The 17,951-nt window shown below is 37.5% G+C and overlaps 1 protein-coding gene across 5 annotated transcripts in view; it reads right to left on the reverse strand.

The window, feature by feature from the left end:
• Positions 1–653: 653 nt before the first annotated feature.
• The window catches only part of STAU2 (staufen double-stranded RNA binding protein 2), a 169,899-nt gene continuing 152,601 nt past the window's right edge, over positions 654–17,951 (reverse strand). For all 5 annotated transcript variants that reach the window (XM_077783200.2, XM_021530600.3, XM_021530601.3 and 2 more), the window contains 2 exons: positions 2,607–2,695; positions 654–1,764 (listed from right to left, as the gene is read on the reverse strand). In XM_077783200.2, the coding sequence (XP_077639326.1) occupies positions 1,671–1,764; positions 2,607–2,695 (183 nt within the window). In that variant the 3' untranslated portion in view covers positions 654–1,670. The remainder of the gene's footprint in view (positions 1,765–2,606; positions 2,696–17,951) is intronic.

The raw sequence follows: 17,951 nt of genomic DNA on the forward strand, positions 1-17,951 counted from the left end.
TAAGAGCTAATTATTTTTGTATGCCGCTGCCTGAATAACTTGAGTCTGCAGGTGCCAAACGCCCCTTGGAATCTGTGGGAACTGAAAGGCTCAGTTTGTTCCTGACTTTTATGGAGTCAGAGCCTAGAAAACTTCAAAACTTTTAGAACAAAAGCTCCTTATCTGTCGGGTTTGAGAGTGAATCATACCCATGAGAAACATGAAGTAGAAAAAAAGGACTCCTAGCAGTGGTTCTGGGAGAGCAAGATGTGTGTTCCCCAGACAGCCCGTCCCAGAGGTGAATCAATGCCACTGTACCTTGCACCATTTCCTCACATTGCTGCTCCTCTGCTTTTCTGCATGAGTCACTGAGTTGTGATCTCTGGTTTTGGTGCTTCTACAATCTTGTGCAATGCTGTCATGGCTGTTATGCAGTTAAACTTTAGCTGTTGCATTAAATAAAATAATCTGTATTTTGGTTAGATAAATGACCTAAATACCAGCATGTCTGGTCTAACACATAAGTTTGTAGAAAGTGGTGGCATGGGGACAGCTTGGTTGAAACCTGGCTCTAGTGTGGTAGCCAGTAATTTGTTAATTTTTAATTGTTTTCTTTTCCTTTTTTTCTCTTAGTTGTTTAACTGTGAGTGATAAAGAAAGAGAAGACACTGTCATTGTACACATGAACTGATGTGGTTTTACTGCATTTGGCCACACACTTAAAAGAAATATGCTGGTACAGAGCAGCCACAGGTCTTATCTCCTCTGCCACTCCTTTCACAAAAGAATGATCTTTACATCAACAGTTTCCACCCTTGGCTTGATAATGTTGCAGTCCTCCCTTTTGCTCTTGGTCCGAATGCAGAGATTAAAAACACTCAGTTGATGCAAACGGTGGGTTGATACAACACACAGAATGGGGTGTAGATGTGCTTCACACAACAGAGAGCAGAATTGAAGGCGAAAATGTTGCTTGGAGGCAAGACGCCTCTTTAATTGATTATGGCAAGGAAAATCAAATACCATATTTGCTTTTCTCCTGGAGTATATTGAAAATGATCATAACTAACATCTGTTCATGTTAAGCAAATACTTGTCAAGATTTAAACTTCTGTTTGCATACAACTCTGAGTAGTGCATCTTAAAGTCATACATATTCATATAGAATGAAGAATGCATAATGTCTGCATAAAAAGATAAGCTGTATGACTATATATGAAGACAACAACTACAATTCTCACAGCACTGTCATTGGTTAATTTTAAAATATTCAAGCATTATTTAAAAAACAGTAAGCTGAACTTAAAACTACACTACAAAAAATTGTATAACTGAACGAATGCTGACTTTTTTCCTCAGTATTAATCAATTGTAAAGTTTCTTTTTTTTTTTCCCAAACTTTTTGTTAATTCATTGTTATTTTAACCTCCAGTAACACGATCAGACTTCTTCTGCCTCTGGGCAATTGAGTTATGCTCTGATCTCGAGTTCTAAGGGAAATGTTCAATTTTATTTTTTTCCACAGTTGAATAAACAGTACCATGTATACTATCTCTTGTGTTAGAATAGTGTTGTCTTCACATAAGACTCAAATAATGGTATTAGTCATTCATTTCCTTGTACACATACACCCTATTGCGTGTTGACAGGTTTATAAGGATGCAGTGGCAGCCGTGGGTGCTGGGAAGCTCCTAGACGACAGCCTTTGAATCCTTGCAGTCCTGAGCAATGGTGCCTGAGTTAGTCTGTTTATTGTCTGCTTTCTCTCCCAGATGCTTGACTTGTCTGAAAGATTAATACATTAACAAGAGTGGTAAGGTCCAGGGTTGCACATCTTTAAGACATGTTTATTACCAGATGGCACTTGAGATTCAAAGGTCACCGTGGAAGGTAACATTTTAAAGTGAAACAACAATATTTATGTTCAAATACTATGCTGATGAGATCATATGGAAATATGTTTCTGATTAAATTAGTTTATAAATAGCCACAATATATCTACTGAAAATTCCAAATGCCACTTTTAGTCTTAGTTCTTTTATTCTATTACTTCCTAATTTATTTAGTAACACAAGACTACTTTCTTTCATAAACAGACTAGCAGCTGGAAAAAAATCTTTACTGGATGGACAATCCCACTTTCTTAAATAATTGAAAATCCAGTGTGAAACCCTGTTCTATTGTCTACTACTTAAAGCTTAATTCCATATTGGAGTTTTTTTTAAGACCTGAAAGAAATTTCAACTTTTAAATTCTCTGAGGTAAAATTCAGCTTGCAGTCATAATGCCTTATTGGCAGATAGCTATGCTTATTTACAGGCAATATCATGTGATACAACACATTTGACAAAAATCATGTTATGCTACTTACACAGAATCCATACAATGGAAAGAAAATCCTTTTCTTTAGCATTTCCATAGGACTATCTCATAGCTAATTAGTAAACATTATCACTAAAACTAAACTTGAAATCATGTTTATCCTCTCAAATTGTCACAAACTGTATGTAAATTCTAGAGGAAATAGTTTTACATAGGTTTAAAAGGGCAACTAAGCTCTTAATTAACATTTCTTATCTACCATGCCACACAGGCATTAAAATGCAGAGGATTTAAATTGTACTTACTTTTCATGTGATCCGTTCTCAAGTTTCATAGCTCCTTCCACTGGATCCAGTCCTTGTTCTGAAAACTGTTTCAAGGCACTTAACGCTGCCTAAAGAAAAAATGAGTTATCAAAAAACCCACTGGCACAATTATATTAGCACCAAAGGAAGGAAGATGTGTGTGTAGATTCAATTACTTTCCTGTGTATTTAAGCCATCTAGGCTACAGAGCTAAGCGAGTGGGTGCACAACAGCTCCATGATAAATAGCTGTGCTTGTGCATGGATTGAGGAGATCTCCTTCTTCCTGGGTATATCAGTGACTCCCATTTGTGTCTATGCAAGCTTCATCACTTATATAAAGAAAAAGACATACTTCTAGGATTCTTGGCTTTCTGTCTGTAAAGTGTCTCCAGCTTCCCCATATGCTTTCCTAGAGCCAACACTTTATAGAGATCCTATGGACAAACTTTTGAGCTGCAAATGGTTGCAGAAGATGTGAGAAGTGGGAAGAGGGTCAGCAGGACACTACTAGCACTCCAAAGTCAGATCTGGAAAAATGTTACAGCCTGATGTCTTGCACGCAGGTACTGAAATGTGCTAATCAGGGGAGTGCTATATGGGGTGATTAGGGAGAATCAGGAATAGAAGAACAGTCAGTTTTTATCTAACATTTTCCACTGCATTCTTCATTGACCAACTTCTGCCTTATCTGCTATGAGCCCCCTCTTCTTCTCTTCCTTCTGTCTGCTTTGGTAAAAAAAATTCTTTTTTGTATTGATTTGGGAAAGCTTGATTATGAAACTCTCTGACACCATATGGCCGACTTTGAAGATAGAGCCAGCACAATAAAACAGCTGAGGTCAGTTCTACTGAGAAGGTGAAATGTAAAGCAGAACCACAAAATAGATTTTGCGTTTTAATCACTTCCTCCTGAGATGCATTCAGAACAAATCACAGGGGAAAGAAAAGGTGACTTTGCACATTGTGCCCTAAACTAACACCTCGAGCAATGGAACTGTCTGGAGGCCTTAAAGTGCTGTTTAGAGTGAAGCAATTGCTGCTCTCTTCTTATTTGTTGGCACAGAAAGAATCTGTGACTCTATCTTCCTTTCCCTCAGAGAGCAGGGACCCTGCCTGGAACAGGAGCTGCCATTGTAATGAAATACTAGATTTGCCTTTGTACTAATTCTTTGTCTGGATTCTCTCAAAAACTGCTTCGCTTGAAAGGTATGTTTATACAACTTAAATATTATTAGACAATGTGTACTTTGGTGAGTGAGTAGTAGCACAAAAATTGCCAAGGCTGCCCCACAGTAAAAGACCACATGTCCCATATTTGTCTATAGTAATGACTAGCTGCTGAAGCCTCAGAAGGCTGTACAAGGCACTCCCACCCATCACACATGAAAGTAGAATCTTTCTAATCTTTCAAATGTTATGGTTTGTGCCCTGAGGAAAAAAAAAAATTGAACATTTTAGAAAGTCTCTTGGTAAACCTCAAATTATCACTGTTACCTACAATCCACTCCACCTTTACCATGTGGTCTGAGCCCCTTGTATGAGATCCCATTGCTGGATCTTTCACTTTTATCACTCACTGAGTTCCCCAGAGAGAATTTTCTCTTTCCTCATTTCTTCTGGTTTTCTTGATGTTTTGATATATTTCCATTCTTCATAAAAATTCTTTCTCTAGCACCTCATAGTGTCCCTTCACAAGTTTCACATGTGCATTCTCTACTCCTATAAGATCTAACCACCATCTGTCTTTCCATCCTTGATCTTGATTGCACAGCAAAGTGACCGCTCATCGCAAATAATTCCTCCAGTGGCAATGAGGGTTTTCAACTACGTTCCTCTTAACTTTTTGGTTCCAGTAACCCAACACATTTCTTCATCCCAATTTCTCTCTTCTTCTCCTCTCCCTGAGGTCCGTTTCATGACAATGCAAGTATGACTCATCAGGTGAGGAAGGGGAGTGATTTGGGCTCCTATGCTTCCTTGTACTTTAACTGGTCATGGGTTAGCAAATGTGAGAAAGAATCCAATGGGTAGGGACCAGCACCCAAGAATCTCCTGTCTTCTCGCATCCATTTTTTCCTGATGCACATTAGCAAAACTATCAGAATCTCCTTCCTTCTTATGTATGGTAAACCAAAGCCCATTACCAGGTAGTACTGCAAGGAGGGAAGGAAGCTGAGACATCGGCTCCTCCCACACAGTTAAACTGCTACCTCACATCTTTCTCAACACACTTTGTTTACTTTTTCATACCCACTCTTAGCTTCCTGGTCTGATGTGTGAATTGTAAACTTACTGTGGAAGAACTCTGTGTTCAGGTTATTTGTTTGTATAGTGACTTGGATGAAAATGCCCTGATCATAGTTTGTAAGTAGAGCCAAGTAAAGTTTCATTCAAGATTAAATCACAGATTGATCATATGATCTGCAGAACAGTCTGGTCTCAATTAGGAGTAACTGAAATCCTGAAATCATCAAGAGATTAATTAGACTAACACAAACATCCAAATTCTAGAATTGCTGAGTAGCTCTGTTACTTACTACTGTTTTACTCACAGAACTGACTACTTGCAAGGCATCCCACATAAATTACACAGCAGCTTTCAGGGTTGTTTTCAGGAAAACTGATTTGAAACTTTCTGGATGAACATTAGCCACTAGCTTAATAGAATCAGATCAAGAGAGCCCTTCTCCTCTTTTAACAGCAAGGGGAAAAGTACTAAAATAATGCACATTTGGCATATAAACAAGGATCATTGGGTGTCAATGGGAGCATGGGAGCATATGGCTGTCAATAAAGTAAATACAGAACAATTAGAAAAAATACATAACATGAAAATATGATTCAAGGTGTTCAATGATAAGCATGTTTAATACCAACACAATTTCAAAATCCTAATGCTTGTAATATGGTGCGGTCTCATTTCGCCATCTCACTCTTCTTCAACCCATGCCTTTCCCATACTGAAATATGACATAAAAGATAAAATCTCAGACTATTGCATTTCTGAAACCAAATATCAGAGAGAGCAATTGGCAGGGAAGCAGTCTGTGCCTGTATCCTTGATGTGCTGGCTACAGGTATCAAGGTGTTTTTGTGAGCACTGTTGAAGTCTACATTTTTCCAGCTCCTAAATGTGCTCCCACACAGAACTTCAGCAGCTGTCAGGGCTAAGCTTTTCTTCCCCAGGTTCTCCCAATCTTCTACACTTCACAGTCCCTCTTTAACTTCCAGTTTCCTAATGTGTTCCAGGTTAATATGAGGTCTGATTTCTTTTTCATGGAACCATGTCTTACTGTTTATAAGCTACCTGTGGGGGAAGCCTAATTACTTATATCCCAACATTTGCAACAAGATTTGAGTTTTGGGAAAGTTTATTTCCTTTTTAAAAGGTCAATTTGTTGGATGTGGCTGAAGGGGAGTAGAGGAATGGTAGAGAGCCCTGCAGCGTACCGAAAACTCCCCCTTTTCTTTCTCCCATAGCCTGCTTGTATTTGGAAGGATCAGCAAGCTAAGAGAAGCAGGTGAGTAAACAATACTTTGGATCTTAATTGATGTCTTTAATGTTTCTTCTCTCCCCATCATGCCCCTAGACAGACATGAAGATGCTGGATTCAGGAAGGAAGCTGGTAGCTTAGAGGCTGTGACCTGAATAGTCAGCAGAGCGACACAGAGCTCAAGTAATCTGCAGTGAAGAAGAGTTACAAGCAGACACCAGGGTAATTTAATCCATGATTCAATTCTATTAGTCCCAATAGATTTACACCACTTGGCTTAAATATAACTTATGAATGGCAGATAACTTAGGTTAAATGAAAAGGAAAGAAAAGAATGGAACATTTGACAGTGAATCTGGTGAACAATTTCCTTTTTCAAAGGCTCAACACTTCCTTCCATTGATATTTTTCTTACAATACAGCATCTGCACAGATACAGAGAAATTTTTCTCTCCCCCAGAAGATTTTACAACTGTTTTGTGAGTGAAGCCCCATAGGTTACAGAACAGATGTCCTTACACATTTCTTGTATCACTTGTTTTTTGTATAGCTACAACAGTGCCAAAAATACAATGCCAACAGGATGCACCGCAATGCTAGCTGTTTGTCTTGGCTGCCATTTCCATTATTAGTATGTGTGTGTATCAGGATGGGGATGGATGTTTCCAGTCATTTTTTAGCTTTCTTCAAGTCAATTGGCAATTAGTAAATAGCACTGAAACTTGTAAATATTCTTCCTGTTTCTCTCTCTGGGGATTAAGTGTCTTATAATGACAATCTAGTAACATTAGATCATTCTCTAGCAAGAGCAGCAGACAGGCACTCCACTAGCCCATATGCATTTAAGATCACATCCTCACGATAAAATTTTCATGTTTGTTTTAACACAGTATGTGGTTGGTGTTTTTCCTCTTAAATCTATATTACATTTCAGCTTATTACGTGAAACTGAAAATTGTAAACGTTTGTTGCTCTCTGTGGCTCTTCCAGTTGACATTACCAAGGAGGTCTGAGACAATCCTAATAAAGACACAGTTTCATACTGCTAGTTCACTGGAAATATGCCTCCTAACATCAATTTTCTAAGTACAAGAAAAAACATATTCAGCTTGGCCTTAATCAGTGTTTTCTGAAGACATAAAATTATGAGCAGAAACTGCAAGACTGATTTGTCAGGGTCTAGAGGAGTTCGTCAAAGACAAGATTTTATTGTCTTTAGTAGCTGGGTCTTAGTTCAGGACCAAGTTTTCTAAGTCAAATGATTCATTGTGGTCATGTTTCTTCTAGTCACATGCCATATGCATCAGCAAGTCTCTATTGCTCAAGTTTAGGCTTGAGAACATGTTTGCATACCAGGTTACCATCACAGACTCTAGATCTGGATTTTAGTGTCTAGCCAAAAGCCTATACAACAGCAGAGCGTGAGCAAAACTGGTAGTATGTACAAACAAATCAATGATTATTTGTTTTCTAAATCAAAAGAAAAATGTCCCTCTAATCAGTGAATTTCTTTCCCTCTCCCTGACTACTGAGGCCTCAAAGGGCAATGTCAGCTGTGCAATAACATTGCAGCAAAGCTGTCTGCATCAGTAATGAGATGCGCTTCATGAATTTTTAATATATGGATTTTAATTTCACATTTAAAGGCTATTTAAAAAAAAACCAACAATATTACAGCTATAGAGGTGAGTTTGAAGGTTCAGTGCCCCAAAACTGAGCAACTGTTTAAATTTGTTATGTATTCAAATTATTGTTCTTGGTGATTGCTTTTAATTTCTCTAGATGAAGAAATTTTTGACTAAGCTTCTACCTGGCTTTAACTTGCCCACACTCAATACTTCATACATAGAGAAATGCACAAAGAGAAGATATATTTCTTTGTGTAGACTTACATACATGCACACAAATTAGCAAAAATTTGACTCCTTAACATACCTGTTTAATTCTCTTGAATTTGTCAGGATGGCTACATGCAAACTAAACAAAAAACTTAAGTATTGCAAGCAAATTCCTTTTCCCCACAGCTTCTGTTGCAAATGAATTTACTATATTGCAAGCAATAACTCCTGCTAGGAGTTTTCATTGCTTTCCTTTCAATGTGCTGTTCTCTCCAGCTGATTAGATTTCATGTGAACCAATGCTAAAATCTGTTTGAATATTAAGTTCAGAAAGGTTTTTCACAGCATATAGTGTAAACCTTAATTAAATGACTTCAAGCTCTTTCCTCATATGGTTTATGATATGCATGAAAAACACAGGGTTATAATCTGATTAACTTGTGTAGTTTACATGGAAATAGAATTTTCCAAATTGATTAATCTTTGCACAAAGGTATAGTCACTTGATAGGCACTACACTTAAGGCTACTGATTGCACCTGTCAAGAGAAGGAGCTCAGAGGATAGGAGGAGTCCACTATTTTCAAACAAAGAATGATGATTCACACATGTAGCTTAGAACAAGTCCCACGTTGTAGTTAATGCTGCCCCCAGGCAACTCATGCAGCCAGAATTTAAATGACACACAATCCATGTACAGCCTGACCTTGCCAGCTTTCTGGGGGTAATCCTAAAGTAAGGATTAACTGTTCTTGAACAATTTTTCCAACATATTAAACAGAGCTTCTATCAACAGCATGCATGTCACCTTCTTCCACATAGTTTTATTGGACACGTGTACTCATTCCTCCATGCCTCTTAATAAGGTGAGAAGTGCATGGAGTGAAAGACACTATTCAACATGGAACTTCTTTCCATAGGTTTTGATCTTCAACCTAAATTCGTCTACTTAATCTATTGAAAAGCCTGCTTAACAGTAGAGAGAGTCAATTGGGCATGGCTTATTTTCCATGTGAACCACCACACTCAAAATCTGACTGCCATTCTTGTGACCATGCAATAATTTCAGGAGTAAGGAATGGTGAAGCATTCCCTTAAAGCCCAAGAAAGATCTGCATAATAATCTGGGGTAAGATTGTTTTAATGGTGATAGAATGCTTTCCAGTCACAAAGAGAGAAAAGCTGAAGAGGATTTAATAAATGCTACTTAAACACATCTAATTTATCAGAATAAGAAATTAATATAGCAAGGAGAGTTTAGTCTAGCTGCCAAGTTTAGGTTGTGTTCTTACTTGCAGGTAGGAATAAGACAAGAAGGGATTGCTAAAGAATCTGTATGGGACTCAGACTGTACAGGACTCTTCTTTAATCTGCATCTTCTCAGACTCTTCCCACACTCATATTCCTACTTGAAAGGGGCAATATACTCAAGTACTACCACGACATTTGCCTTCATGACAATTTATGCAGGAAACCAGTAAGTTGATGCCTCTTCAAGAACATCTCATAAGAGCTTTCAGGTTCAGTGCCAGTATCTACTGACATGTGTCTACATTCTCTAATGGTAAAGTGAGATGTGAAAGTTGGGCCCCAAGTACCAGCACTTAAAATAAATCTTAAACAGTTAAAACAGGATTAAGAGTGAAGTAAATCTTCTATCAGATATTTTCAGTGTATTTTCAGTGTATCTGCTATAGATTTTGTCTAGAATTCTGGAAGTTCTTTTATTTATTTATTTATTTCTAAGTTCAAGATTCCAAATTTTACCTTCAGTTGCTGTAATTCCAAGAACAAGTACAGAAATAATCATGTGTCATCACAGCTTATTTATAAACATGAAAGAAAATATTTTAAAATTAAATTTCCAAGTGTTTGCACTACACATAAACAATAGAATTTTACTAGAAAGCAATTAATCTTAAATTAATCTTGCTTCTAATTTTATATTCTTAGACAAAAACTACTTAAACACTAACTTTCAAAAGGAGGTAGACATTTAAGTAATATAGGGGCTTTCAGTAATTAGAGACTTCCAAATGAAAGTATTTACATGGCCAATTATTGGTAGGTAAATGTTTAAATTATGCAACTAAGACAACACTCAAGCATGATTGAGGAGCTGCAGACAAAAATTATAGGAGATTTTAACAAAGACAGCTTCAAATGTAAAGCTGAAAACAGGAGAATGGATATCCTCAGGCAAAATCCTGCACCAGCATTGAAAAAAGGCCATGAATCACTCTCTCATCACTGATGGCTGGAAAATATCCCCGTCAGCTGTGTTCTCAGAATTATTTGGTTTATTTATTTATTTATTTATAGACATTTCTCCACATCACTGCAATAGAGTTGCAAGTTGGCTGCCATTAACCCCATATACATTGCAGATTTTGACCTCCTGATTTTGAATAAGTTGACTGAGATTCCTGATTGTGTAAGAGTTTACAGTGACTTCTAAAATACACTGTGTTAAACAATCCTCTTCCTTCATCTGACCTCCTGGTTTTGACATCACTGCCACTGCCTTCACTGCATGGGTGTCAATACCTAAATTACTGTCTTATTCCCCATGAGGGAATGGGCCCTGACCTACATAGTAATGTAGATATAGCTAGAATTCTTTTAACAAAATTAATGATCTATAAGCATTTATTCTGTTATTTAAGTGGTTTTCTTAGGTAATTGCTCATACAGAGTAGTCAAAAAATAGATATTGGAAGTTTTTTAGGAAATCCCAAATATCCACACCAAAATCAGTATACAACAATATTCAAGCTATGAAGTATTACTCAATACTGGCATCAATATGGTTACTCTTTCACTTAGTAAACTGAACTTGTAAAACACTCTCACTAGTGTTTAAGTACTTTTTGGCTCCCCTTGAGGATATTCTCTTTTTCGTAAGACAAAATGTCACTAAAGAACAGAGGTAGTTTAATTAACGCTGTTTTAAAAGAGAAGGAAACCAAAGAGAGAGAACCTGAGCACAGAAAAGGCTGGGTCAAGGTCAGGCAATAAAATTTAGAATCAGTTTTACTAGTTTACATGCATTTTGTCATAGGCCAAGATAGAAAGAGGGACATTCTGAATAAAGGTATTTAATGATAGAAAATTTTGAAGTCTGCACTACAGCCATTTAATTCAAATGCCTCATTCCTTTCACTATCACTCATCAAGCTATCATCTTCCCAACAATGCAAAACATTTTCTATAGAGGAGGAAAAGTCACCCTTTTAGGAGAAGATGACTGGTGAGAGCCTCTCACAATTTTTTTTGCTGAAATATTCTAAAGAGTACTTTTCCCCCCACAATGTTTAACAAACATACCTATATTTTTCTTTAAACTTGGCATATTTTATGTCTAAAGACCATACACTTTGCTTTAGACAGGGGAGCAATTTCCTAAATATCAGATTCCTTGGTTGTAGCAATTTTAGAATGAAAGAATGTTTGTTCTCTCATACTGAGTCCATTACCTTAAATTTTAAGCTCTTGTCAATCTAAACATGACTGGAAACTTCAGTCTGAAGACAAAAGCAATAGATTACGCTTAATGCAAAGCATTGGCCACTGGTTTCTTCAAGGAGCAAATTGTAGCTGGAACAATGGGGGAGTTTAGGGCTGTAGATTCTTGCATTACAACATCTGTAATGAAGCTCACGTACTAAATTGCATCCTATCTCTGCTTCTGTGAAACTCTACTCCTGTGGCCAGCACACTGGCATTCAGAGAAGGATACCTCCACCCTCAGAGCCCTAATGACCAATCCCCCTCTTCATTCTCCAAGTCTCATTTTACAAGTGTGCATGTATGTCCAACAAAGTACCAAATCTAGATTGACAGCTAAAAGCATTATATTTAGCATATATGGCATGTAATTAGAAATTTGAGTGTTTCCAAAAGGAAAAAGTTTTTGATTCTGATCTTAGAGTATTCTTTCACTGCATTAGCTGATATTTTTTGCCTAATTGAAGTTGATTTAAGTGTGAGCAGAGTCAGACCCAAGAGCTACAGGACAAACTTCTCATCTGAAGTAGTTTGTAATATAATTTTGTCTTTGCTAACTGTTGATGGCTCATCCTCATCCCATTTTAACCTACAACCATCAGCTCCCTTAATGGAAGTGTCTATAAAAATCCTCTCTAAAATATGCTTTTCCAGCACACTTAATGTCTTTTAATGTCTTTCCAATTAAATCCAGATGTGAAAAGCTTAAGGAACAGTTCTCAGGACTGAAAAAGATGACATAAATCTTGCAGCTGACAGAGATCCCACTGAGCTCAGTTGGGGAAATTCACAGAGGACTTCTTGTGGGCCAGAAAAGCTGCTGGGTATAAAGACAGATGTGTATACTCCTAATAAAAAAATTTAAATAAAAACTGACTCCTACAATGAGGTATCCACAATTATCAGGGACATTACTAACTCAATTCCTCAATGTGCTGAGCACATCCTGTGCGGTACAAATTTCCCTCATCTTTTCGGGAAGTTTATCAGAGTTGCAGGGGGTCACATCTGTTTGGGAAAGAGCCCCTCACCTTTCAGGATTGCACCTCTTAAACCACTGTAGGGGCTTTACTGGAAAACACTGTCTGCCTTTCCCTCTTACTGCTATCAACAGGGAGGTAACATACTCTGCAAAACAATACTGAATTTTGGTCCTCTCTATGGCTTCCATAATCAAGTTAGCTTATTAAACTGTGGTTTTGTTACAGAAGACTCCCCAAATATGATATTAATTATAAATTCTTACCAGTATGATGGGAAACTGGGCATTCTTAGTAGCTGACTACCACTGCTGTGCAAGTGTTGTTTGTGCAGCTGTCAGTTTGGGGTTTGTTTTGCTGTAATCACTTGCACACCCTTAGGAATTATTTTATTTTATTATATTATTTTATTTTATTTTATTTTATTTTATTTTATTTTATTATTTTATTTTATTTTATTTTAACAATAGTACATCATCTTACTTTCCAAACACAAGCTGTAAATGTAGGCTCAGATCAAGCCACATCTTTCAGAGGGACAGGAAATAACACACACAGTTTGTATTAAAGAATGTCTCTAGAAAACTGCCCAATGCTAACAGCTTTCATCATTTCCTACCTTTCTGCTACTTAGTTACTTTTGAAATTAGTAAATTATCCAGACAAATCAATGTTTTTTAAAGAGCTACATCCTTGTGAGACATCTGAAAAGAGAAGGATGTTCCACCATAGAAGAAAACCCCATTTCTAACTGAAGCTCAAATTTGGATCCATGTTTATTAGTGATGGGAACTTCAATAGAGACATTTTGTATAGCACTACTTCATTTCTTTGCATTTTTCTAATGCCCATACAAAGGTTTAGCATAATTTGGTGTCATGAGTGAGTATACAGAAATGTGGAACTAACTACCTGAATTAAAGGACAATCTTGCATCCTCAAGTACAAGAAGTGATCCAATACTGGGATCTGAACAGTAGTGCAAACCTAATGCTCAAAGCAGCAGGCTCCTAAACACACACACACACACACACACACACACACATACACACACACACACACACACACATACACACACACACACACACACATACACACACACACACTCTCTCTCAAAGACAAAATTCCTCTGGTTCACAGCTTGCTTTACTTTTTACAATGGCCAGCACTTGTCACACTATCACTCCTTCAGGGCCAGAGGCTGGATCTGACTCCCACCAAAATCATTGCTTCATGATCATCACCCAGGAGTCACAAGGAATGGCCCTCCCTTGGAATGAGCTGATGCTGCCATGAGGATCCCACTCTTGGCTGGCTCAGGGAATGAGCTCAAATCTTTTGCACTTTGCTGCCAGGGACCACCAGGCCAGCTCTGATTTATAGCTTTTTCTTTACAGTTTTATGATACAAGAATGTTCACTTGTAATTACAACAGCATTTTGTTGGCTCCCTGCCTTCACTTGGGTATGCACAACACCATATCCTTCATTACAGCCTTTTTTATGTCAGGACCCCAAATTTGAGAAGAGGTACATCACTATTACAAGGATGCTGCAGATCTTGCTGCTCCTTAAAGAGGAGACTTGTACATATTTTTCAGCAGATGCATCTGACATTCAGCTAGGAGCCTAGTGGAGAGCTGGTCAAAAGTCTTTATCAGAAAAATACTAAACATAGGAAAAACTTTGTATGAGAATGTATGATATCTGAGAAAAGGTTTTTAGGTCCAAGATAGACTCTTCAGTCAAAACATCACAGACAAGTGCAAAATATAACCACTGCACTTATGACTGTTTGGTTGCCACATTTATATACTTGTTGATTTGTCTCTATGAGAAAAATTCAACAGGTCTCTAGTTTATTTCAAGGTGAATGGAAATATTTGTACTCCTGATGTGTTTTGTGGGATAAAAAATCTGTTTTATTCAAAAGAAGGTGACCCTGCCATTAAGCTGCTGTATCACCTTGAAGAAACACTTCAGCTCAATATTTTTCAGACATACATTTAGCTCCTGACTTTGAGATAATCAAGTGGTACATTTCCATCAGTTGTGGTTTAAACTTGATTTTATCATTTTCAGTAGAGGCATAACCTCCTTCAAGGAAAATTCCAGGTATTTTAGATACCATTTAATAGTTAACTGTCAAGCAATTTCCAGGTCTTTTAAACAAAGAATACTTCTGTGCTAGCTTAATTTATAGAGCCATATATGTCCCATTTTAAGTGGATGTGATTAAGAAGAAACACTAAGGTTAGATTATTCTACTAAATGAGAAAAGTTTAAAGCAAATAAACTCTATCTAGGATTTTAGCTGGGAGATGAAATAAAAGGCACATTTGTTCCTGGTCACTGAATTTTTAACCTGCATCTGTTGCTCCTGCTGTTAAGCTCCTATACATTCCTTACTAGCCCGTAGTGTCCAGCATTCCCAGCTCTCAGCACTTGGAATTAGAGGTGAACTGCAAAATAAAACCAGGTTATTTTGAGAGCTAGTGTATGGAAAGCATCAAATATTCTGACAGAAGGAGGCAAGTGAAAAGGCTAATTTTTAAAAAGAGGTCTTCTACAGATTCTTAAAAATTTAGATTACATGTATAAAAATTCCAACCTTCCATTTAGGTCTGAGAATTCTGGCTGTATCTGAATAATGGGAAGATGCTGCTGAATCTAGTAGATAAATGAAAACTGTACACTATCTAGCCTCTTAGTAAAGAAAATGAGAAGTTGAGCCTTATGCTCTGACTCAGATCTCTATCTCAGGTGTGAGAATACTTTTCAAGTGCCCCAAAGTTTGCCTTTAATATACAACAAACAGGAAAGAAAAAAACCTGTGTTTCTAGCAAAAAACCCCAAACCTATACTGTTTCTGTCCCTTCTGTGCCTTTTCAAGCTTATATTCGTCATTTTTTAAAAGTAGAATATTTTGACCTGCCTTTTTGCAATACAGGAGCTAATAATTAAGTAATATGACTTCATTGCTTCTCCTTTTATGTAAAAATCCTGTGAGGGTATTTGGGTATTTCCTTAAGGTGAAATAAACTACTCTGCCTTCAGTGACTTATCACTCTTCAGTGGCTTATCATTCCTCAGTGGTTTATCACCATTGCAGAAAAGCCTCATAATACATATTTCCCCCCTGCCTACACCAGTGCTGCTTTTCTACACACAAATTCAAGCGTTTCTTAGCAAATGTGTCTTGAAGGATTAGTCCTCACTTAAAATCAGTAGCAGCTACTTTCCTGTGCATTTTTTTTAGTGGTAGATTTACATTTTATTGGATTATTTTCTATTTACCACTGCTTACAGGTCTCCTTTTTAAAGGAAAGCCCAAAGCTACCCTCAGATTCAGCTTCTGTTGCTGTGTGTTGATTTAAGTAGGAACTGGCCTTTTTCACTTGGATTGGCTTTAGTCACTAAGTCCTACTTCAGTCTACTTCTACAAGTAGAAAGATAAAAAGAGTAGCAAGAGGCATCTTCAGTCATCTCCATGATTGCTGTCCTGTGTGGTTTTCTGATAAGAATGGTACATGTTGGGTACTGTGTACTTCAAAAGGTGCTTCAAGAGACACAGCAGGAACCAGATTTCCTCAAGAACTTCTTAAATTCAGGAACCTCTCCAACTGGTAGGTCACTAATTAAGGTTAGACACTCCTTGTCTCTGATTAACTGAGCTCTGCATCTATGGACCTGCTTTTACTCCATTTACAGTTGCAGTCAAAAATACAGATATATGTCCAAAAACTTTACCGAACAGCTGGGGTTTAGTCTGGAAGATCTGCTAACGGCTATTTTATCATTTCATTCTAGCATCTATTATTAAAATTCATTAACCACAGCTGTCAAAAAGAGCTAACTCAAAATCTTGCTAGTTACAAAATAACCTGTCAGGATAAGATTCAATAAAAAATTCAGGTGCTTATAAATTAGGCGCTGTAAGAGTGAAGTTTTAAACAGCACATCCCTGGAATAAAATCAAAGGTCTAAAGTACTCAGGTTTTTTTACTCAGCTTAAAGATCAGAGACAGGTTTCTCTGAAGAATGAGCTGAGAAAGCTGCATGGTGAGTCTGGAGCTACCTGCAGGCAATGAGGTACTCTAAGCCTAGGGGTGAACTCCTGGTCCTCTCTGGAGTCCATCTGCAAAGCCAGGGCCACAGGTAGAGGCGTGTGCTCTTGGTCAGCTGGTGGCTACAAACGTGCAGTCCTCTTCTGAAGACAGCTGGCCCTTCAGCTCTCTGAGAGGCCTGAGCAGAGCTTGCTGTTGTCATTGAGAGGGTGACCAGCAGAGAAGTGGGTGCGAGTCCTCCTTTTTGTCCTTCTGTCAATGCACAGATGAGAGCACTATTGCCCAGAGGACGAGACATACATATTTCAGATTTCTTAGCTTTAGGTCAACAGACTACATATCCTACCTCCTAGGTGACAATCTCACCTCCAGGATCAGTGATAGGGAAGATTCAGCTGTTGCAAAAAAAAAAAAAGTCAACATGGATAAACCTGGACTCATATATGGACCAAAGAAAGGGAGGAGTCTGACTCCACAGGCTGATCACAGCAGTTACTAAGCAGTCCTGAGGATCACTCCATGCTCCCTAGATAATTTCTCTTCTTTATCTAATTGTCATTTTAGCAGTAAGTTCAGAAGTGATAAAAGCAGGAATTGCAATCCAGTACTTCTGCTTTTGGGGGCTTTAAAAGGTAAGATACAATAATATTCCTTCTCATTCTTTCTCTGTGCAATCCTGAGTATTTTAAGGTTGTTATGCAAAGGCTCTGGTTATCTGGAAAGGTAGATAAATAGCTGCACATGTATTTAGACAGTCTCCTGTGACATGTAATCATTAATACCTGAAGGCTGTGGAAGAGTTCATGTTTCCTGAGTAAATCTATGTTACTGTGTAAAGCATGAAACCACTAGCAACTATCCAACCATAGCTAAGAAGAAAAGCCCTCAGGATGCCATTTCATTTAACAATCTTCTGTAAAAGGAACTTTAATGAATATACAGCTCTATCTTAATAAAAGATTTTATTAAGATAAATAGTAATAATCCTTCACTATTCAAGCTCTCTTTGTGCAAATGATCCAATAAGCCTGCACATGTATGCAAACCCTCTGAGAGGGTTTCCAGGATCAGGATAGAAGCAATTTTACTGTACCATCACAGAGTACACTTAAGTTAGTTAAAGTCAACACACTCAGAATAAAAGCAAAAATACTAATATAAGTTAAACTATAGTAGAGAGTAAAACTTTATGTCCAGTTTCAATTAGTTCTAAGAATTTAATAATTTTAGCTGTCACAAAAACAATAAAAACAGAGCATGAAGGAAGCACTATAGTTCTAAGGCTGCTACCAGAAGCAGAGAAAATACACACATAATGTTATGCATATTAGACAGTAATATTCCTCTAGCACAAATAAGACTGAACTGAAGCCAGGCCTGAGATAACTGTCATGCTATCGAGTTACAGTAAAGAGGAGATCAGACTTATTCTTTCCTTCACAATGAAATCAGTATAAAC

This window comes from Lonchura striata, chromosome 2 (assembly GCF_050655825.1).
Source record: "Lonchura striata isolate lonStrDom1 chromosome 2, ASM5065582v1, whole genome shotgun sequence".
Lineage (NCBI taxonomy): Eukaryota > Metazoa > Chordata > Aves > Passeriformes > Estrildidae > Lonchura > Lonchura striata.